This window comes from Engystomops pustulosus, chromosome 2, assembly GCF_040894005.1.
Source record: "Engystomops pustulosus chromosome 2, aEngPut4.maternal, whole genome shotgun sequence".
Taxonomy (NCBI): Eukaryota; Metazoa; Chordata; class Amphibia; order Anura; family Leptodactylidae; genus Engystomops; species Engystomops pustulosus.
This window is the reverse complement of record NC_092412.1, coordinates 124,670,052-124,694,204: the sequence shown is the minus strand read 5'-3', so window position 1 is coordinate 124,694,204 and position 24,153 is coordinate 124,670,052. Positions and strand designations below refer to the sequence as shown.

The 24,153-nt window shown below is 39.2% G+C and overlaps 1 protein-coding gene across 2 annotated transcripts in view; it reads right to left on the bottom strand.

The window, feature by feature from the left end:
* Positions 1-4,837: 4,837 nt before the first annotated feature.
* Positions 4,838-24,153, bottom strand: part of VPS53 (VPS53 subunit of GARP complex) — a 100,440-nt gene continuing 81,124 nt past the window's right edge. For both annotated transcript variants that reach the window (XM_072136260.1, XM_072136258.1), the window contains exons 21-22: positions 9,726-9,830; positions 4,838-5,495 (exon numbers count right to left, since the gene is read on the bottom strand). In XM_072136260.1, the coding sequence (XP_071992361.1) occupies positions 5,328-5,495; positions 9,726-9,830 (273 nt within the window). In that variant the 3' untranslated portion in view covers positions 4,838-5,327. The remainder of the gene's footprint in view (positions 5,496-9,725; positions 9,831-24,153) is intronic.

Sequence of the window (24,153 nt, the reverse complement as noted above, 5' to 3'; positions counted from 1 at the left end):
TAGTAAGTAACACTTAGCAAGTGAATATGAATATGGTGAGAAAGAGCCTATTCATCCAAACCTCATAAAATCAGGAAGGTGGAAAATGTGTGAGGAGGAACTCCCTATTCATGAAAAAAATCAAACCAGAAGACACAGGACTAAATGTCAAGTGGTGATTTGTGTTTAGTCAGGAGGAACAAAGAGCTGAGAAAATAAGGAATCAGACACTCCCAGAAAGTAGAGAAAACCAAAGAAGAAAAAATATAAGTACTTGAGTTTTCTGTTTTATTTTCCAGATTTTGTGCTGGTTAATCAAATAACTAGACCCCCAGGTTAAGCAAACAGCGTGGAGGCTGGGTGTGTATGCCAGCTAATAAAAATGAGGGGGGGAGCGCATGTATTTTGAATACATTAAGAAAATTGGCACCTCATTATGTTTTGGAATGTCAGTTTCATTTGTATCAACAAACCATGAAATAAAGAAAAATATACATATTTCTCAACAACCTGCCAGAAAGGTCAAATCTTTAATATGCTTAACAGTTCTTAAAGAGAACCAAGTCACCATAAAATTTGTCTGATGTAAAGGAAGCATATTATAGAGCAGGAGGAGCGGAGTAAAATAATATTCTACATAGTTCTGTGGGTTGGGCAGATTCCGTATAAAGCTAGGTTCACAACTCTGTTTGGCAGTCTCTATTATACAATCTGGGGCCAGCATGGTGTTTACTGCTTACCAAAAACCTACTTGAATGTTACTCTTACTCTAGTCTAAAATGTCTTTTTATGATAAGCACACTTATTTTGGGAATTTCCTGTGAACTCCTTCAAGGGCTTGTACAGGGGTGTAACATCAGACATAGCAGCGGCTTTGGGGCCCCCGGTATTCTGGGATAGACGGCAGAACCAAATCAATGCTCTGCTCCTAGGCCCTTTGCTCCCTGCTGACAGAAACCCATGCTTAAACAGGCCCACCAGTACACATAGTCTGCCACGCCTCCTACGTCGTGCAAGATGCATCAAGAGGCTTAGCCGTATCTGACGAGCAGTGCAGCCGGTGGGGAAGACGACGCCAGGTCGGACCTAGCATAGTTTTGTGTAAAAACCAGCAAATCTCCAAAAGAATGCAGGTATTTTTATGTATGCTGTATAAGTGTATATATACTGTATGTTTGTATTTGCTGTATATACTGTATGTATACGCAGTATGTGTGTATATGCTGTATATACTCTATGTGTGTATGTATATGCTGTATATGTGTATATACTGAATGTGTATATGGTGAGTGTATACTGTATGTATAAGTGTATGATATATATACTATATGTATGTATATGTGTATGCACTATACAGTTTGTTTGCAAATTTGATGTGTATATGGGTGTGTACATGCTGTGTGTATATACTGTATGAGTTTGTTTGATTTAAAGGAAAGAGGACCCCCATGCAGAAATCTACTATGGGGCCCAGTGTCTCCTAGTTACGCACCTGGGCTTGTACTTAGGTTAACTTGTCTGTTTACAATCATGTTACACACGCATTTTAAACCTCCCAACAAGGTTCCAGTCATATTTTATAAAGCAGAATTCTATATGGAGGCACATGTGGTAAAAGTCTTTACCCTAGAGATAAACTATCTAGATATTTGAATCATGGTTTTACATACACCAGGAAACATGTTTATAAGCACCCCTTTATTTCACAAGTCTATGTAACATACAACATATTGGTAAGCAGCAGTAAAACCATCATATGTACATAACCATTCATCAGTGACTAATGTACAACAATGTAGCGGGCACTTTGCAAGAAGTCAATAAATCTTAGTCATGATTTGTAAGGAACATTAATCAGAATTGGTGTCAATTTTCCTCCATTTTAAAGTTTACCAAAATTTTATAAAACTTTTGAATTCTAACTGACACTTTAGGAATGTTGCTCTATGTGGTTATTTGAACAGAGATACATTGCATGGCCCTCTAATCATCAAAAGATATGTCACTATGACAAAAATGTCATTCAATTACAAGTATACTAAGTAGTATTAAGGTCTGTCTTACAATAAGTAGAATACAATTGTGCACATAAAGTCATCTATACACATACTGTATAAACATGATCTACGACTATGGACATATGAGCATGTATGTTTAGTCTGATTACATATGAAAGGACACGGGACTTAAAAGATGTAATGCAAAAAAAGATACCAACCAGCTGAAGAATCCAGTGTTGAGAGATAAATTCTTGACTGTCCCATCTAACAACCATTTTCATTTTATTTAGTGTTCTCAGCAGTCAAGGTAATGCTTGTCAATAAATCACTGAATCACAAAAGGATGACATTCCCACAATCAACCAAATCCAGATTTCAACCCTAAAATATTGTAATTACAAGCTCCTGGATTCTCAGCCTGGATAGACTGGAAGAACATTGTACAACTTAGAGCAAATTACTAGACAGCTAAAAACAAAAATTGCATATAATTATTACATTTTTATCTTAATAATTTTCCTTCCATCAAAGTAAAATATACACCAAAGGCACACATTTACAAACAAGCCCCACCATTTACATTAGTCCATAACTTTCAGGAAACGGTTAAAATGACAACGCTCTTAAAATCAAATGGGAGTCTACAACTCTCACCGTTCCCTCATAGCCGCAGCTTTACCATATAAAATGGGGTTTTCGTTATATTCTTCAAAAAAAAGTTCTATGTCTACATTTCAGGAGCACATTACATTTAATCTACATAAAAAGAAGAGAAACTTTGTAAGATTTACTTGAACCGACCCCCCTATTGTACTGCAAAGCTTTACTCACATTAGAGGTCACTCTAGTGATGTGCAATTCAGCAAATACCTGCCCAGTGCACTGTAGGTAGTTTGCTGTATACAGTAACATACAGAAAAAGCAATGCAATATATCTGCAACTTTACTTAACATCTGAGCTTCTCCAATGGGCGACCCCTAACCATTTGCATTAAATAGAAATGGATCCACTAGTAATATTAATGGCTGACTATACTTGACAACCATTGAATTTGTACCCTACTGCTATGCAGCCTTCCATTTCAATATTTTAATATATTATATACTATTCTTATAACACTAAGACTTGCCCAAAGTTAAATTATCTGCATTTGAATGATGTTCAGAAAACAAAGCATTACCTTATAGTAACCATATTCTAAACTGAGATACACTACAACCAATAATATTTATTCTCCTGATGCCGTACGGGTAACAATGCCTAAGCGGTGAATCCATTTTTCTTCAGTAGTTTCTGCAGTCATGAATGTTCATGGAAAGATGTTGCAGTATAGCTCCACTTATGTAGCTTCTTTAAAGGAAACCTACCACTTGAAGTGGCAGGTTTCCGATGGCAATACCGGGCACCAGCTCAGGGTGAGCTGGTGCCGGAGCTTATTTTAGTTAGTGTTTTAAACCGCGGTATCGCGGTTTAAAACACTTTTTAAACTTTATAGCCGGTGCAGGCAGGTACGCGCTCGGCGCTTACCGTGCGCGCGGCTACATAGGAAGTGAATGAGAGCCGCGCGCATGGTAAGCGCCGAGCGCGTACCTGCCTGCGCCGGCTATAAAGTTTAAAAAGTGTTTTAAACCGCGATACCGCGGTTTAAAACACTAACTAAAATAAGCTCCGGCACCAGCTCACCCTGAGCTGGTGCCCGGTATTGCCATCGGAAACCTGCCACTTCAAGTGGTAGGTTTCCTTTAACAAAATAAATAACTGCTTGCAAATCTGTGGAAATTTGTGGCAAACCTGGATATGAATTCTCCATGCACTTCAAAGCTGTGCAGAACAGCCATCTATATTCACCAGCACTTTTTAAGGCCGATTTCCCACACCTGAATTCGGTCTGAGAAACTCTCTCTATGTGCCAGCGCAACTGATGTAAATTCACTTATTAATAAGCCACACTCAATAAAGCTAGCTGTGCATAATGGGGTGTTGCAGAGGATGAAAAACAGTGCCACACCACACCATGGTTTATTCTGGTATTGCAGCTCGCCTGTAGAGAGATGAATGGAGCTTAGTTGCAATACCACACATTACCCATGGTCAGGAGAGGAGCTGTTTTTTTAAGAAAGCAGCCATGTTATTCAACCCCCAGACAACTCCTTTGAGCATCTTTTCAGTTAACTTGCCTTGTTTGTTCTATAGGCACAGTGCTCACAGTTCTTCCTCCATTGGCCACAGGTTTCAATGTAGCAAACAGAAATGTGATAAAACCTTCATTAGCTAAATGCAGCGGAAAAAACTGTTGGAAACATTAGGATCTGTTGATTTTCCCTTAAAAATGTATATAGACTGACTGGAACACTTAATAAAACAGCTCCAGTTCACCCATCTTGTTAGGTGATGTAATGTACAGTCTTTAGTTGTTTAGTAACATGTATAACAATATTTCTCAGTATAAGAGAAAAAAATACTAACAAAATAAATAGTAATGATCCAAAGGTCTGGGAGTGCTGCCGCTGTAATCCAATAACTTTCTTCCAGGACAAGGCTAAATATACAGCCATACATCGAACAGGCTTTTAACAGAACAATCTGCAAAGAATAGTGCAGAATAAAAATAATAATCCTATATTTTATCTGATCCTTCCATGGGTTAGAGTTATAAATCAATTATATAATGGAGACATAACACCCTTATCTGAACAGCATATCTACCATTTATGTGGAGTCTGCTCCTCAGCTGACTTGGAGGTTCTTTACTGATACTTAGGAAAGGGAGACTAAACATCTTCCATAGTAATCTACCTTATATTGCATCTCCATACATTTACACTGTACGTATGCAGCATTTACTTCGGTTTAATGAGAGTGGTATTATTGGCATTTTTGGAAAGCTGTATAGTAATATTTGAAGCAGTATCACTTTAACAGTCCTTCTCGCACTGGTTGTCAGTTATGTCTGTTATGTGTTTTAGTGGTTAACACAGCAGGAATAGAAGTGTCTCCTTAAACAGGCTGGACTCAATGCTATGTTTCGGCACAGAAGCCCCAGGCAAAACCAAATAGAAGAATCAGGGGAAATAATTCAGTGTGACCACATACTCCCCTTAACAGTGTTTTAACATGCTTGAGGGACTGGCTCATCTAGATATGTTCTGTCTAGACAGAAACACTCGTAGCATTCAATCAGCCCCAATATGTTCTTGCTGGCTCAGACCCTGTGCAGCTGACATGTAACAATATTAATTAAAGGAGATGTGACAGTATAATGGGGTGGCTGTTAGAGTGCTAGACTGGGGCGGCTTGTTAACACTGCTAATATGCCACTGCTAAATCCACAGCGATCTCTAGCAGCTTTACAGTCGTTTCTTGATGAGTTTTTCCAGTTTTCGTATCCGTGAAGATTCCTGCTCAGGGGTCGGAGTTTGTAGGGTCACAGAGTTGTTTTCAGCTCCGGAAGGAGGATTTGGAAGCCTCTGCCTAAACAGGTCAAGCATGCTGCTCTGCTCGCTTCTTTTCAGCCCCTGAAGGAATAGATAGAAAGCATGGAATGGTGGTAGAAGACAAAGAACAGTAACATATACATGAGTTCATTATTCAAAGAAGGAACTTAAAGGGAAACTGTCATCATCAAGAGCAATCAAGAACCTTATCCACCCCTCCCCCATTGTGCCTTTGTTGGAAAGAGCAGTGAAAGTGTCCCAGCTTAAATCTACCTCCTCCCACCAGTAAAAATCATTCCTCAAACTTTCTCTGTCTTTGCCTATGTTGGCCCTGCCCACTGGTGTGCGGCCATGCACACCACCGCTTTGCCTCACCTATCATAGGGTACGTGAAAGGATGACAAGGTCCGCTAGCTTACTGCTAAACCGGTTGTAATTAAGGTACAGGGTCTCAGTGGCAGATCATTTTAGGTGATATGGGGACGACTTTTAAGCCTTTACTTGCATTTATTACTGGAGTGAGTGGCAAAATTGCAGTGACAAGTCTTCTTTAAAGGGGAATGTGTTCAAATGTAACAGACATATTATAAATTGTGTTTTAGTAAATTAAAAAATTGTCTAATATTTAGAATGCTGTTTGGCAACTGAAAGTTTGTCGGCACATAATATTTTTGTGTTCGACTCTACTCGACTACTACAGTAAAGATGGTTTCTCCATTGTCATAGACAAGGATTCTTTACTGTAAGAGCGATGAGACTGTGGAATCGCTGCACAGAACAATTTGAGGGGATAGACTAGACAAGTTCAAGAGGGGCCCGAATTCTTGAAAGATTTCCACTATAGAATAATAAGCCTTATGTTTTTATTTTCCCTTCTTTGTGATCAACACTGTAGGAATATTGACCTGTACCTTATTTCACCCTTAACTACCATGATAAATACATAATCCAAATATATGTGATTGGAAATATATCTGCATTTGGCTTATAGCGGTGACTAAACCCAAAACACCAAAAAACAAGTAGCGCTAAAGTATGAGTGGAGTATCTCGCACTGTCAAAAGCAGAAATAGGCTTGGACCTACACAATTCAAGGGATCTTGATAAAGATCTGCAGAGGATGAAACGTGTGTCAGGAAGTAAAGGGGGGGGGGGGGGGTCGACCAGGGGGTGTGTCTGTGTTCTTCTTTGGCCTGTGCAGGTATACACCATTTGACATGCAACAGGGATTTGCTCCTCCAAATTGCTAGTTCTATTGCATCAGTGTTTTTGAACCTTACTTGCACGCAGCGTGTGTGCTAAAACTTGATATATAGCCAACAGTTACATTTTGACATAGTCCCATAGCTAATTAATGCACCTGGTGCCTCTGCAGTGCCTTATTTAACAAGGGCCTTTTATTGTCATTATTGCCTATTCTACAGCCTTAAATGTACTTTTTGAGATATATTTATATGAATTTTCACTTCATCGTATATGTAGTTGAGAAGTGACAAAGGACACCTTGCTTGGACAGCCCCATTTTATGAAACCCTTTTCTTGTTTAAAAATTTTGTGACATTTTTAAACTTTGCTGTTGTATCTCATTTTTATCTTTATTTGATGCTATGGTATTTTTGGAGACTGGTTTTGTGGAGAGGGAATAAAATGATTGTCCAGACATCCTTCCTACTTTGACAAAGGATGGAGAGATTCAACTATATACTGGTCACGATATTGATGAAAATACTGTCTGATTCCCGGTGAGTATCAAGGCCTTCCCAATGTAAGATCAGGCAGTATGCCCAGACAACTCATTTAAACTATCTTATGTAGAAACAGTACAACCCCTTGCATATAGCTTCATTAATCCAATTGATGCTATATTGCAAGTATATAACTTCTAAGTATATCATTGTATGAAGAAGCATATAAGATTGCAAGCCATTTACATGTATGGAAAACTATATGGCTGTACCTTGGCTGGCCTCTATGTGCTTAATGAATTCTTCAATTCACTTAAAAAAAAAAAAAGCGCTGACTAGCAGAACAAAGTAATCTAACAATGGTTAAAAATGAGACTTATCAGGAAGCAGATGTTCCCAAAACCTCTTTTACAAGAACTGAACGCCAATCAGGAACATATGAAAACAGTCGAGTATTTAGAAATCTAGTGATCAAATGCAGTTCAAACTAGTTATTCTCTTCTGTCTATCCTTGCAACAGAAGAAATCAAACATTGGCAACATATTCTCTTTAAGGCTTTAAAGGGAACCTGTTACTGGGGACCTCATTTTCATTAAAGACAGGTTGTAGAAGCCCATTACAGCTGGATTGCAAAAATGGATGCCTTTTCTGAGCATCTGCATTACAATATAATTATGTATTGTAATGGCTTCCTGACAAAATCCTCTGATGAATTATTTTTTTTACATATCTGTGCTGCTCAATAACTCCTCAGCTCTCATCCCCCACCTTTCTGCTTGTTTACAGCTCCTTCCCCAGTGATGTCAGGTCACTAGGTGAGCTCTGTCCCAATGTTAGTGAAGGAGCAGGAGGGAGGAGTTTTACAGGAGCAGAAAGGAGGGGGCTGAGAGCTGATGAGTGATTAAGCGGCACAGATAAGTCACATCTGTGAACACAGATCTATTTCTTCATAGTAAAGGACTTCAAACGCTGTTAATTACACTTTTGTTTGTACATTTAAATATAGCAGTATGTTTAATGCCGGTCAATGCCAGTAAAAAAGTACACCAGGCAAATATCAAATATATGAGCGTTCTCTATGCATGGTATGCAACAAATAGTACTGTAAGCTTATCCTTTAAATACAACAGCATTTTAGTTGTGATCCATTAAGGATAGTTTTCATTTTTGCTTTAAATGCGATCCAGAGTTAGAAAACAATTTGCCTCCAAAGAAAATTAATAAAGGTGCCCAGAGAGGCCTGTGTGCTGCTATATGGCAACAAAAAAAGGACAGCTTGTCCACCAATGAAAGGGTTCTCAACAAGCTCCCTTAGTGGACAACTAAGTAAATTGTGGCTTTTAGAAGACAGCAATAAAAAAGCAAACAGTTTCAATAACACCTATTTAACACACACAAAAACCCAAACCTTAAAGGGGTTTGCCCATGAAAGAAAATTCTAAAATTTCAATCCCCTAGTGATGTTTACACAATAAAGAACATTTTGAACCCCCTACTTTATAATTTTACTCAATTTTACACAGACACATCTGGAAATAAAAGGATACAACCCTCTTGATAAGCGATGTCATCTGAACAAGTGACAGAGTTTGGAAAGAAAAATACATAAATGTAATAGAAAAACACAAACTGCTCTGGAGCACAGTTGTAAATTAGGTATGTATTTAAAGGACATCTACCACCTGGATGAAAGATTGTAAACTAAGCACATTTGCATGCTGGTGTGTTCCCCCTCTGGTAGGATCTGCTCTTCTTTTAGCTTCTTATGACTTTTTTTTTTAAAAGGCTTTTAAATTATGCAAATGAGTCTGAGGGGCTCCGGGATCCACAGGTGTAAATGGGACCTGGAGACCCTCAGGCTCATTTGCATAATTTAAAAGCCTTTTTTTCTTAAACACAAGGGCATAGGAATCTTAAAGAAGAGCAGATCCTACCAGAGGGCGCACACACCATTATGTCAGTGTGCTTGGTTTTCAATCCTTCATCCTGGTGGTCGATGTCCTTTAAGAATTCTGTATTGGGAGATATATCCTTTTTAAGGCATTGTTTAGTTTTAAGGATAAAAAAAAGCTAGGATTTTATTAACCTACACCAACAAAAAACATAACTAGTATCCTCCCATCTGGTGTTAATAGACTTTTTTTCAGAAATGAAAAATACAAAGTATAAACAAATCTCTGCAGCAACCAATCCCAGGCCTAATTGTTCACATGCTATACCATCATTACCACATTACTTTTCATTCACCCTAAAGCGCCTTCTCTCAAATTATTCTCAATATTGTTGAAAAAATTATAACACTTTTTACAGGCAATTGAAAACTTAGCACAAAAATTGATTTCACAGGGCTTAAAATATTCTTAAAAAAAAAAAAATAATAAATTATGGAAAGAAGCTACTACCCTTAAAGGCAAATTCCCAGACAGTGTATCCTATGTTCACTGCATAGTCAAAATATATGAAAAATGTGTAACAAGCTGAGGTGTTTCCCGAGTAACAAACATGTGGCAGAGATCACTCAGATGGAAGGAATGATCTCTAGAGATGCCATGCTATTCTTTTACATGATGAGACAAAGCTACGTACACAAATAGCATTTCTTCTACCCACTTCCCAAGCTTTTACCTTCATCTCCAGGATCTTCTGAAAAGTCTCGGTGTTGCAGTCAGCAAGAAGTTTGATGTAATTATCCACAAAAACAACAGAGATCTCATGAGGCGCCATCACCACCTAAAGAGCCAGGAGACACACATATATAGTTACACGTTCCAAACACTATACTCACATTTTCTTTCCTTTTAAACAAAGGCAAGATGGGATTATCTATAACAACTTTCATACTTCTACAATATTTCCCCTGTCTTATTATGGATTAATGTAATTACACGTACATAAGAATTATCAGAATGGCATTTCCATATACAATCACCTTTAGAAACGGGTTTCCTTTTCGGGGATATAGATAATGGATATAATATTATTGTTATGATACAAGTGTTTCCCTCCCCCCAATTGAATAGTCGTGGTCCATCTTCACAAGGGCAGCGCCACGGCATAGGAATAAAAGGTCTCCTAACCGTTACTTACCAACCAGACCTCCTGTACATGAAGAATACATACAGTACATGTGCAAGCGAACAAGGTGAGTGAAAACCGCACAAAATATTTTGGTCTTTACATATGAGGCACCAAAGATCCCTTCAAATACAGTAAAACTATTAAAAATACAAAACCACTATAATAGTTCATTACAAAGGTTTCCTTGCAGGAATCAGTATAATTCATATACGAATGGGTCCTTAACCCCTTAACGCCGAAGCCACTTTTCACCTTCCTGACACAGCCCATTTTTTCAAATCTGCCCTGTGTCACTATAAGTGGTTATAACTTTGGAACGCTTTAACATATCCAAGTGATTTTAAAATGGTTTTCTCGTGACACATTGTACTTCATGTTAGTTACAAAATTTTGGTGGTATGTTTTGCATTTATTTATGAGAAAATCAGATATTTGGTGAAAATTTGGAAAAATTCTCAATTTTCGAAATTCAAAATGTTCTACTTTTTCCTCACATGAGTCATAACACTAAAAAACGTAATAACTAACATTCACCGAATGTCTACTTTATACCTTCGTGGTTTTTTATACATACTCTTATTTTTGCAAGCTGTTATGGGGCTTCGAACGTTAGGTGCAATTTTTCACATTTTCAGAAAAAAAAGCTAAATCCTGCTATTGAGGGACCTGCTCAGGTTCGAAGTCACTTTGAGAGGCCTAAATAAAAGTAAAACCACATAAATTACCCCATTATAGAAACTGCACCCCTCAACGTACGTAAAACAACTTTTATGAAGTTTGTTAACCCTTTAATTGGTTTACAGGGGTTAAAACAAAATCGGATGCAATTTTGAAATTATTTTTTTTTTTACTAAATTAATGTGTTTTTCATAAAATGTACAAATTTTCAGTGTATAAAATACCAAAACACTCCACAAAATTTGATACCCAATCTCTCCCATGTATAACAATATCCCATATGTGGTGGTAACCTGCTGTATGGGCACACGCCAGGGCAACGAAGGGAAGCTGCGCCATTCAGAGCAGATTATGCATAGTCACTTTATAATGGCTATACCATCTTTATTTTTTTGGCAATTTGGACATATAAGGGCTTATTATTTGCGACATGAGATGCACTTTACAAATACTTCATTTTAGTGGGTCTGTAGCTTTTTGATGAGATTTTATGAACTCTTTAATGTATGGAGAAAGAAAATTGTCAATTTTGGGTTTTTTTTTTGTATATTTTGGGGGTCGTACACTAAAAATACTATAATATTTTTATTCTATAGATCACTACGATTACGAATTATACCTCATTTATATAGTTTTTTTTAATATATTTTACAATTTTACAGGAAAAAAACGAATATAAAGGAAATCTCATTTGTTTTCGCCATCTATTCGGAGATATAACTTTAATATTTTTCGTTGACAGAGCTGGTTTAAGGCTTATTTTTTACGTGTTGAGTTGTCGTTTTCAGTGGTACCATTTTAGTGCACATAACTTTTTTTTGATCACTTTTTAGAACATTTTTGTGAAGGGATTTTATGAAAATTTACATTTTTGGCGAGTTTTTCCCGTTTTGTTTTTACAGCGTTCACCGTACGGGTCCAATAATGTTTCTGACTTATTGTACAGATTGTTACGGACGTGGCCATACCAAATATGTGGGGGGTTTTGGTGATTTTCAGTTTTTTTTTTAACTTTATTAGATGTGTATAGGGAATGTTTGTGTTTAGGGGACTTTAACGTTATTTAATTAATTCTTTTTATTCAAAAGTGTGTTTATTTAGTGTTTTTTACTTTTTTTCTTTACTTTTACAGATTAGTTTGAACAAGCGATCCACTGATCACTTGTTCAAGCTATTCTTCACCTAATACAGTGTAATACAGATGTATTACACCGTATTATGTAACACACTGAGCATGCAGCCCAGAAGGCAGGACCCGGCTCCCCGGAAGCAGATCGCGCAGCCCCGGGCACTGGCAGTCCCGGGGCTGCAATCTGAGCAGCGGACCCCCCCGGTAAGCGCCACAGGGGGGGTCCGATTCCCCCCACGATCGGAGAAATCTCCAATTGCGGGTGTTAGAGGTGGGTGTCGGCTATAATATATAGCTGACACCCGCAGCTTCTGGCACCAGCTCCGTTCAGGAGCCGGCGCCAGAAGCTTGACGTACTATTACTGCATTTTGCGGGAACGCACCTCCTGCCATGGAGTAATAGTACGTCAAATGTCGGGAAGGGGTTAAAATATAAGCTAATATGTAATTAGCTATTTAATTTTTTTTCCCCTTAGCAAAAAAATGCTGATGACATACCCTGTGTAATGAAGAATTAAAATACTATTGGCCCTTTAATCAGTCCGTAAATTTTCTCCATGCGGAGCAATCACAGGACAGAAGAAGGCCGCTGGTCACATGTCCTGCACCTGCCTGGGCAGGTCATGTGATCACCACTACATTTGGCTGTAGTCGGTTGGTTGCGGTGCATCCAGTATGGCCGGTGTTTTGGTGATGGCAGTTACACATCACTACTATGGTAAGAGAGCAAGGAAACCTGTTAGATCATCACTGGGACCAGAGCATAAGAGGCGGAGGAGTTACTGAGAACTAAAGAATCTTGCGTAGTTTCCAGTGGCGGCCATCTTGTTGATGCATCTTCTCTGCATGCTTTAGAGAGGCCATAAAATTTTGTGAATCATAAAATCAAACTATTTAAGCTCCAATTTGTGACTACTGATACTGAGTTTTGTTACATTTATTTATTTATATATTATTATTATTTATAGCGTCATGGGTTTTAGTATGAGACGTTCATATTCTCGGAATACCCCTTTAATTTTGACAAAACAGATACCTACAAGATAAATGTAAAATATCATATATTCAACCATCAATCCTTAATGCTCCCACAAAAAAATTCAGAAATCTGTTTGCTATAGACACAGGGCTTTTATTAGCAAATGCAAGCTTCCTATTAGTTCTGTTATATATATATATATATATATATATATATATATATATATATATATATATATATATATATAGAGTAACACAGTCTATAGTATTTTAGCAAATGGAGTGGGGGATGGGACACAATTTTCCAAGGGGTTTGGTACTTAAAATGGAAACGACTGGATGATCAAAATGCTCAACACCAGCTACACTTCTGGGCTTAGGGCCCAACCTAAAATTGGAATGTACAGTGAGGAGTTGCCAGCAGACTGCATAGCTTCCAGAAAACCCCAATGTGCATTCCAGCTCCCTAGGGATAATTTGAGGTTTCTGGACGGAAACAAAAAACTATACACAGCATTATTTCTGCCATACTGTACATTTCAGTGTATAATTCAAAACAAATACACAGCTGTATAAAAACATCACTGTAATCAATAGTTAATATTCAGGTTTACACCATGGCACACATACACATATGTCTATGTATACATCTACAAACAGAAAGTCCAGTAGCGATGTTTCGGCTCGTGTTGAGCCTTCTTCAAGCCAAACAATCAGTGTATAGAGCGGGTATATATATAAAATTTAGCGGTCATGTGAAAATGTAAATCCCACCCACCACATTCATGTAAACATCATTAATGTGATACCTACATTCCATCATACAAATAAATGAGCAAGTGCCAGATATCAAATAGTTAAGCAAAATAGTTACAATGTAAGAAATATCTGTTATCATCAGTGCAAGACAGAACAATATACAGTGCTATGCATTAGATACAGACATAATTCTATTGTTAAGTGCTGAAGTGCCTGAAAAAAATCACCATATAAAGGTGGATGGACATACCCCTGTATGCTCCCAATACTCTGATTGCAGAAACAGGTGATAATATGTGTGTATAATCACCAGCGTGTCGCTGGTACGCACGTACGCAAGTTGGAATGCAAGCCAGGAGAACCTGACTGCGCACGCGTCAGAATACCGGAAGTGCCTTTCTGCTGTCATGGAAACGTATCAACAGCCTGTCCGCTGCGAATTGCCACTGGATAGCAACAAATGGAGTAAGTATATATAAGAATAGATCAATAAGGATCCAAAATACTAATATGTGGCACACAAGTCCGCTCGACTGCATAAGGTACAAGGTATAACACACAGTGTCAATGAGTTTTATTGTAAGAAGCTCCTACTACTCTGCACTCATTTCCTGTATTAATTGCACCTGTTAAGAGTGTGTGGACCGGTGTCTCTCTTACAGGCAGGGGTGCACCTGCCATGATACGAGTTGAGATTCCCCCCCTAAGGTGGCGCACCTCCTGCTAGAAGAGGGAGCGGCGTTGGCCTCCGCCCGCCGACATGTGTTCCAGCCGGCACATCTCAGCACATTCTGCCACCCATCACATCCTCCTGCAGCCCGCCCATCACAGCAACACGCGTGCAGCTGGCACATGTACCTTTGCACCGGCCAACACTTCCCCACCTGTCCATACACCCGCCCGGCATATATATGGCGGCACGCTGTATGTATTATATGGTATTTGGCGGCACGCTGTATGTATTATATGGTATTTGGCGGCACGCTGTATGTATTATATGGTATTTGGCGGCACGCTGTATGTATTGTATGGTATATGGCAACACGCTATATGTATTATTCGGTATATGGCGGCACGCTATATGTATTATATGCTATAGGGTGGCACGCTGTATGTATTGTATGGTATATGGCGGCACACTGTATGTATTGTACGGTATATGGCGGCACACTATGTATTGTACGGTATATGGCGGCATGCTGAATTGATTATAGATTATATGGCGGATTGTTGTATGTATTTTGTACTTTGTAGTAGCTCGCTGTGTTTATTCTATAAAACGTGGAGGGAAGCTCTATGTATTTTGCATTGCTTTATTTTCACATTAAACCAATATGATTGGGTCTGGTCCTGACACTCCTTGATATATTAGGCTTCATTCACACGTGGTATGCCTGCCATGCGGGAATACCACCATGTGCTGGGGAGGAGGAGGTGGCCCCTCCTCCCTCCATAGGAAACAGTGGCGCGCGGCCGCACATCAGGGAAAGGATAGAGCATGTTCTATCCGCTCCTGGTGTGTGGCACTGTACCGCTGTCGGACGGCCATCACCGTCTATAGGGACGTATATGCAGCCGCATATACGTCCCCGCAGACGACCGTGTGAATGAGCCCTTACATATATGGAGGGGGCGTTTTTCTATAGTTCGCCTCAGGCAGCAGAAAGGCTAGGTTCACCCCTGCATACAGGAAACAAGTTCAATCACACTTGAACCTCTCCACCATGGAAAAGCCCAAAGAGCTGTCTAAGGACACCAGGGACAAAATTGTAGACCTGTTCAAGGCTTGGATGGGCTATAGGACAATAAAGAAGCAGCTTGATGAGAAGACAACTATCGACACAATTAGATTATAGAACACACACTAGATCACCATCAATCTTCCTTGGTCTGGGGCTCCATGAAAGATCTCACCTTACAGGTCAAGGATGATTCTGAGAAAAGTCAGGAATCAGCCCAAAACTACGTAGGAAAACCTGGTCAATGACCTGAAGCCAGCTGGGAACACAGTTTCAAAGATTACTGTTAGTAACATCATGCAGGACTTTCAAGCCCCCTCTGCTCATGCCAGTACATGTCCAGGTTCGTTTGAAGTTCCCCACTGACCATCTGGATGATCAAGAGCAGGCATGGGAGAAGGTCATGTGGTCATGAGACCAAAATAAAACTTTTTAGTATTAACTACACTTGTTGGGATTGGAGAAAGAAGATGAGTAAGACCTTGAGTACACCTTCCCAAACATGAAGCATGTGGGTGGAAACAACACACTTTGGGGTGGTTTTCTGCTAATGGGACAGGACGACTGCACCGTATTGAAGGATGGATGAATGGGGCCATGTTTTTCAAGATTTTGGACAAAAACCTCCTTCTCTCACTAAGAGCAATGAAAATAGGTCATAAAAGCAATAAAAAAATTTGAGAGTATATGGGGTCGATGGCTAGACCAGCCAGGCCTTCCATCTAGAGCATTAATATCTATTAGACGGTGCTATCATATGTATTAGCTAGTGAGAGCACCAGGAAATCTTAAGAAGCTAATCATATAAAGGAATTCAATGCTTGATATATTGGGTTTAGGACCAGGTTGACCTCATAATGGCTGTAAGGAGGGAGTAGGGAAGACACTGGACTTAAGGGGAGATAGCTGTCTGCGACTGGCTGGGGAGGTTTGGTTTACATGTTAGGTTGCATCTGTCATGCCAGATGTACGGTTGTATAAGTATATGTGCAGCCTATGTGTAATTTTATTGTTTAAAAAAACAAAAACACAAAAATTGTTAAAATGTTTTGAAAAAAATTACAAAAAAAAATGAATGACCCAAAACACACAGCCAGGGCAATTAAAGAAGCTTCTGTATGAAGCATTTCAAGGTCCTGGAGTGGTCTAGCCATTCTTCAGATCTGAACCCAAGCAGAAATCTTTGGAGGGAGCTAGGACTCAAAACCGGAAAGACCTGAAGTAGATCTGTATGGAAGACTGGGCCAAAATCCATGCTGCAATTTGTACTAACATCTGAACTCTGTTTGTGTAGTGAATATTATGTTCTGTTTTTCAATGGAATGAAATACTTACCGTATATACTCGAGTATAAGCCGACCCGAGTATAAGCTGAGGTACCTAGTTTTACCACCAAAAACTGGAAAAACCTATTGACTCGAGTATAAGCCGAGGGTGGGAAATGCATTGGTCACAGCCTACCAGTAGAGTGCCTACAAGTAGTATTCAACCCCCTGCAGATTTAGCAGGTTTGATAAGAAGCAAATAAGTTAGAGCCTTCAAACTTCAAACAAGAGCAGGATTCATTAACAGATGCATAAATCTTACAAACCAAAAAGTTATGTTGCTCAGTTAAATTTTAATACATTTTAATCATAAAAGTGTGGGTCAATTGTTATTCAACCCCTCAAACCACCAGAATTCTGTTTGGTTCCCCTAAAGTATTAAGAAGTATTTCAGGCACAAATAACAAAGAGCTTCACATGTTTGGATTAATTATCTGTTTTTACAGCCTTTTCTGACTATTTAAGACCCTCCCCAAACTTGTGAACATTGGAAAGACAAAGGAGCATTCCAAGGCCATTAGAGACAAGAACATGGAGGGTCACAAGGCTGGCAAGGGGTACAAAACCCTTTCCAAGGAGTTCGGCATACCTGTCTCCACTGTTGGGAGCATCATCCGGAAGTGGAAGGCTTATGAAACTACTGTTAGCCTTCCACGGCCTGGAGAGCATTTGAAAATTTCCTCCCGTGTCGAGGCCAGGCTTGTCCAAAGAGTCAAGGCTAACCCAAGGACAACAAGGAAGGAGCTCCGGGAAGATCTCATGGCAGTGGGGACATTGGTTTCAGTCAATACCATAAGTAACGTACTCCACCGCAATGGTCTCCGTTCCAGACGAGCACGTAAGGTACCTTTACTTTTAAAGCGTCATGTCAAGGCTCGTTTACAGTTTGCTCATGATCACTTGGAGGACTCTGAGACAGACTGGTTCAAGGTTCTCTGGTCTGATGAGACCAAGATCGAGATCTTTGGTGCCAACCACACACGTGACATTTGGAGACTGGATGGCACTGCATACGACCCCAAGAATACCATCCCTACAGTCAAGCATGGTGGTGGCAGCATCATGCTGTGGGGCTGCTTCTCAGCCAAGGGGCCTGGCCATCTGTTCAGCATCCATGGGAAGATGGATAGCACGGCCTATTTGGAGATTTTGGCCAAGAACCTCCGCTCCTCCATCAAGGAACTTAAGACGCGTCGTCATTTCATCTTCCAACAAGACAATGACCCAAAGCACACAGCCAAGAAAACCAAGGCCTGGTTCAAGAAGGAAAAAATCAAGGTCTTGCAGTGGCCTAGTCAGTCTCCTGACCTTAACCCAATTGAAAACTTGTGGAAGGAGCTCAAGATTAAAGTCCACATGAGACACCCAAAGAACCTAGATAACTTGGAGAAGATCTGCATGGAGGAGTGGGCCAAGATAACTCCAGAGACCTGTGCCGGCCTGATCAGGTCTTATAAAAGACGATTATTAGCTGTAATTGCAAACAAGGGTTATTCCACAAAATATTAAACCTAGGGGTTGAATAATAATTGACCCATACTTTTATGTTTAAAATTTATTAAAATATAACTTTTTGGTTTGTAAGATTTATGCATCTGTTAATAAATCCTGCTCTTGTTTGAAGTTTGAAGGCTCTAACTTATTTGCTTCTTATCAAACCTCCTAAATCTGCAGGGGGTTGAATACTACTTGTAGGCACTGTATATGGCTGCCAGCCCCCTTCTGTAGATAGCCAGCCTGCCAGCCCCCTTCTGTAGATAGCCAGCCTGCCAGCCCCCTGTTGCCGGTAAAAAATAATAAACTTACTACTCACCATTCCAACGGCCTGGACAGCTCCTCTTCATCTTCATGCCGCAGGTCCGCGACAGCTCTGTGGCCGCGCCTCTTCCATCTTCATGCCGGCTCGGGTCCGCGATAGCTCCGTGCGCACGGCCCGCCTGGCGCACTCTGTGACGTTAACAGCGGATGACATCACAGTTAAGTGCCGGGCCATGCGCACGGAGCTGCTGCGGTCCCGAGCCGGCATGAAGACAGAAGAGGCGCGGCCACGTAGCTGCCGCGGACCTGCGGCATTAAGATGAAGAGGAGCTATCCGGGCTGTCGGAATGGTGAGTAATAAGTTTATTATTTTGTATACCCGAGTATAAGCTGAGTGTTGAATTTTTAGCACAAAAGATTCTGTCTCTAACAGTTGAAGTGTACCTATAATACAAATTACAAACCTCTCCATTCTTTGTAGGTTAGAAAACCTGCAAAATTGGCCTGGGATCAAATACTTATTTCACCCACTGTATAGGTAAAATTAGCACTTCCGAAAGAATTTTATCCCCTTAAGCCACCATGATGTTGGGGAACTTGTGTTTTGGAGATCGCATGGGCTCAGAAGCAAAGCCCGTGTGAACCGTGTAGTAGGACGGCTGAATGTGACAGACGAGCATCTGCACAAACAGCCGGGAGTGCGATAGTAGTGATCCCGGCTGTTTAAGCCTTTAGGTGCCATGATCATGACCGCAGCACCTCAAGGGGTCACCCATCTCTCCACCTGCTGGCCTCTCTGGTCTATCATAAGAAAAAAAACAAGAAATAAAAAAGTGTTTAAAGAAAATAATATTTAATTCACAATAAAAGTCCTCGAGTTGCCCCAAATAGTGTAAAACTCCCAAACGTGGTGAAAAGCTTAACATAAACCTTGATAAATTCTCTAGGCGGTGTAGTTTACAAAATAAGGTCAATTATTAAGGGGGGGGGAGAGGATTTCACTTTTCTCATAGCTCAGGAACTTTTCAAATGTGTAATGGCACCTGAATGTAATGGCATCATCAAAAACTGCCTTCTAAAAGCTAAGTGGTGCTTCTTCTGTTCTGTGCTCTGCTGTCCCTAAAGTAGTTTACATTGGCATGTGGGGCATTGCCCTACTTTGTAAGACACTGCATGAAAATATCTTATATTTGTTTTATTTTATCCTGCATGAACGTCTACATTTTCGGACTAAATAATCATTTTTAATAATCATTAAATAATCATTTAAACATTCCAAATAGAACCTCCATTTGTTTTAATTCTTGTGAGATGCTTAAAATGTATGTACAACTTTAACAAAAAGTTTTGAATAGTTTGAGGGGTGCAGTTTTAAAAATTGGGTGATTTGTGGGATGTTCCTAATAAATAGAACTTTGAAAACCCTTATAAAGATGAATTGTCCTCTAAAACATGTAATCTGAAATTTATCTGAAAGTAAATTAACATGTCAGCATAAAGCATATGGTTCATGTCAGTTAGCAACCATTTTGAGCAGTAACAGCTTAACTGACTAGCTGCATGATTAGCATAACATCAAGAAAATCTGAAAATTGCAATTTTCTTTACATTTTCACCAAATTTCCATTTTTTCTTATAAATAAGAGCAAAAAAATGAAAACAAAATTAATGTGAAGTACAACATGTCATGAAAAAACTGTCTGAAACTAAACTATGTACACAGGAAGATGTGAAAAATTGTGCTGTGTCCTCAAAATGAAAATGAGCCGTGTCCTTAAGGGGTTGAGGACTGCCTGAAGTACTTATTTTGAGAGAAATACAGTAGTTGTGGCATCTTAGGCTTTACACGGCTAAGTGCACTATTGCAAATCTTGGCTGTGGCAGTTGTGACTGTCAACTGACCAGTTTTGATGCCAAAAGCACAACTTCTGAGCCCATGTCATCACTGTGTTGCAAATGCAAGTAATAGGGGAAACAAACAACATGGGTGTGGAAAGTTAAAGAAGTTTAATATAAGAATCCCTTTATTTATATATCAGTCACAGCTAAATTATTGTCACATATACCATTACCATAGATAAGCATCTTTTTTGGAATTTATGATTCATCATGTTTTAATGGTTTTTCAGCTTCCCAACCCTCATCAATGTAAATTCCACTTCTAAAACAACCCTCTCTCAGTTATAGTCAGACTTTTCATATTCTAAGAATTAGCTACGGTTGATATGAAAATAATTTCCACTACAAAAGTTTTGCTAGATTTTTATTTAGATTTATTTAGATTTTATTAGGGGAGAGATGCCTGGTTCCTAGCTGCTGCCCATCCGTGACATCAGAGGGAGGGATTGGAGCGTGTGGGCCGGGGAAAAGATCTAGGAGCAGACGTCCAATTTTTAGTCTGCTATGGAGTCTTCAGTATTTGTAGTGTTATGCTCTGGGGGTCTCCAGTACTATTATCTGCTATTGGGTCTCCATTATTATTTGCCTGCTCTGGGGGTATCCAGTACTATTATTATCTGCTCTGGGGTCACTGGTGCTGTACTGTGGTTGTTGGTGCATCTAGTGTGCTGGATACCGATGTCGCGCCTTAAAGTTGAGAAGTATGACAATGTGGTCTTGGACCAATAAATATTGCTTACCCCAGGCCTAAATCCCTTGATCAGAAATAGAAAGGACATTTAAAGGCAATTTCTAGTTTTGTACAATTTGCTGAATGTTTGTGGAGCCAGAGATAGTCCCTTTTATCATGACTGACGCCATCAAAATGGTCACCGACTCGGACTCCACAGCCCTGATATTGACACCTGTAATGTGGTGCTGTTGAATAAATTAGAAAAAATAGGTTACTGTGACACTAAATATTTTAGGGAGCAATATTAGATTATTTGTTAGAGATTGTATTTTGAGGGGGGCTAGCTTTATAGCACTATTACTTATAATACAGTCATCGGGGATGCTGTTACGGACAGCTGCAACATGACCAGGATAAAATGGGACAATGGAAAAGTGAGGAACCAACAAGGTGCAAACACTATTGACTGGTGATTGAATAAAACACTTAAAGTGGTGTGGGATAAGAAACAAATGGGTATGATGAAGAAATAGAAGGTTTACATTCAAAAAAGTGAAAAAAAAGATTCTGGTAATAATAATAATAATAATAAATAGGTATAGATTTTTCCAGGGTTACCCAGATGGCATTGGGTTAAACTGTGTAAATAGGTGAGGGGGGGGGGGATTGGGACAAATGCATTAGGGCAGAGATATGAAACAGTCTACAGTTTAATATTTTGCTAATGTATTACTAGTGTATTACTGTAAAGCATTGTGAAATATGCTGGAGCTTTATGATGTTCCCAATAATAATATCACCAAGAATGCCCCACATTTGCTGTCTAAGTGAAAAAAAACCCTTCTGGAACTGATATTATTTCCTTAATGAGCATTTGTGGTAAGTAAGGAAGAATAAAGAGGGAATCCGAAATATGCACCAGCAGTTAACAATGATATAAAATTGTTTGTTAAGCAGTACAAAATGTCCTTTGAAAATGGAGAGTTCTTTCTATAAACATCCAACACTTGTTCTGGTTAACATGGAAAAAAAATTATTTGTTAAATCACTTCCATATGGGGTTTTTCTGAATTGTAACTAAAGCTCTCAATAAAGAAACTGCTTCCCCTGCAATATAGTTGACAAAGTGGTGTCCTCCGGTGGAAGGTTTATTTAAACTGGTCTTTGCTATCAGTGTCATAAAGCTGTCTAAGTGAATATTTATTTTTCTAAACTTGAAAATTACTGGATATAATGTGTAATGTGGATCGGTAATCCTAGAGAAAGAAAAAAACTCCCCAAAAATTCTTTACATTGTATTTAACTTCTTCCTATTCAAGATCATTCCTCTACCTTTCTATCTATCCAGCTCTTCTAAATCAAAAGTTGATACAAAGTTCTTTATTGGATGGATTAATCGCAGTTGCTTGTATATTACGGATGAATTGTGTAAAGAATATTATTTATTATAGAAGATATTGTGTTAAATATACAAGTCAGACATGAATTATATTCTATTTCAGCCTACTCAGAGATCTAGTATTTTCCATCTCTGGCATCAGTATGATGAAATATGGCTTTCTTCAAACGACTATATTATCCATATTATGAATTGTGTGGCAATTTGCGCCAAAGAACTGTCAGAAATGTCTTCCGCAACATTAAAGGGGTTCTCCGGACCCAGGGGTCATTTTTGGAGACACCCATAGTTTAATATCTAGTGTGTATGCTTACACACACAGTGTTTTTGCTTTAAAAAAGCAAAAAAGGGCAAATTATATTGCAGAATAGTACCTTTATAAAATACTGTCCTTTTCCTCCCAAGATGGCGCCGCCGCGTATCCTTGAGACTTCAAGTCCCATGATGCATTGCGAACTACCCATGAGCGCAGCGCGCTCATGATACTAGCTGCTCAGTAATTGGCAGTGTGCCACCCGATCCTGATCATGCATGATGCAGAGATTTTCAGTGATGCTTTTCGATGTCCCAAGCAGAGTGTGTGTGCTTTCAGCTCAATGTGGTGTGCAGGCGCGTTCACAATTGAAGCATGTGAACGAGCGCCCTGCAGCATCATAGCACCCATCTGCGCATGACCGACAAGTCCTACAGCAAACTACAGGTCGTTACCCGGGATTTGGGTAAATGGAGGTGACCTGAACAGGTATAACGATTTTTATTACATCTTCAGAACAGCAAATTTCCCATAAATAGAGCCATTTGCTTTATTGATTGTCTTTAGATTTTAGATCATATGAGAAATGATGTTAACGCCCGGAGAACCCCTTTAAGGATTTTGGACTCTTATTAGATACTTTCCCCGACTAGTGCACGAAACATATGTGGCTTAAATGGGGTTTTACCCCCTTTGTGTCTAAGCCATTTTAGGGCTTTAGGCTTACCCAGTGTCATTATAGGAGGTTACACCTTTGGAACACTAACATATCCAGGGGATTTTGAGATTGCTTTCTCGTCACACATTGTACTTCAAATTCGTAGAAAAATGTTGTAAATTTAGTTATGGAAATACCGGAAATTTGGCAAACAAATTCTAAAAATTATTCATTTCAAAGTTCAAAATTTTGTGCTTTTCAGGCAGAAAACCCAAGTTACTTTCCGTATAACTAACATTTCCCCAAATCTCTTCTTTATATTGCCATGGCTTTTTATGAATCCTCTCTTTTTTCTAGGTTGTTTGGAGGTTCAGAATTTTGGGTGAAATTTTTTACATTTTTATGAAAATCGTCAAAACCCTTATTTAGAGGCACCTGCTCAGCTTTAGGCGGCTTTGAGAGGCCTAAATAACAGTAAAACTTGGTAAATTATGCCTTTTTAGAAACTGCACCCCTATATAAAAAAAAAAAAAAAAAAAAAAAAAACTTTAGGAAGTGTGTTAACCCTTTGTAAATTACACTTCCATTTTGTGAATGCAGCATGTTGTGAAGCAGATTAACACCTTCCTGATCATGTTTCTTTTATGGTCCATGGTGGGGGCTTCATTCAGAAAAATCAACTTTGAAGTGAGATGTAAATTGGTTGTATAAAGTCATGGAGGTGGAG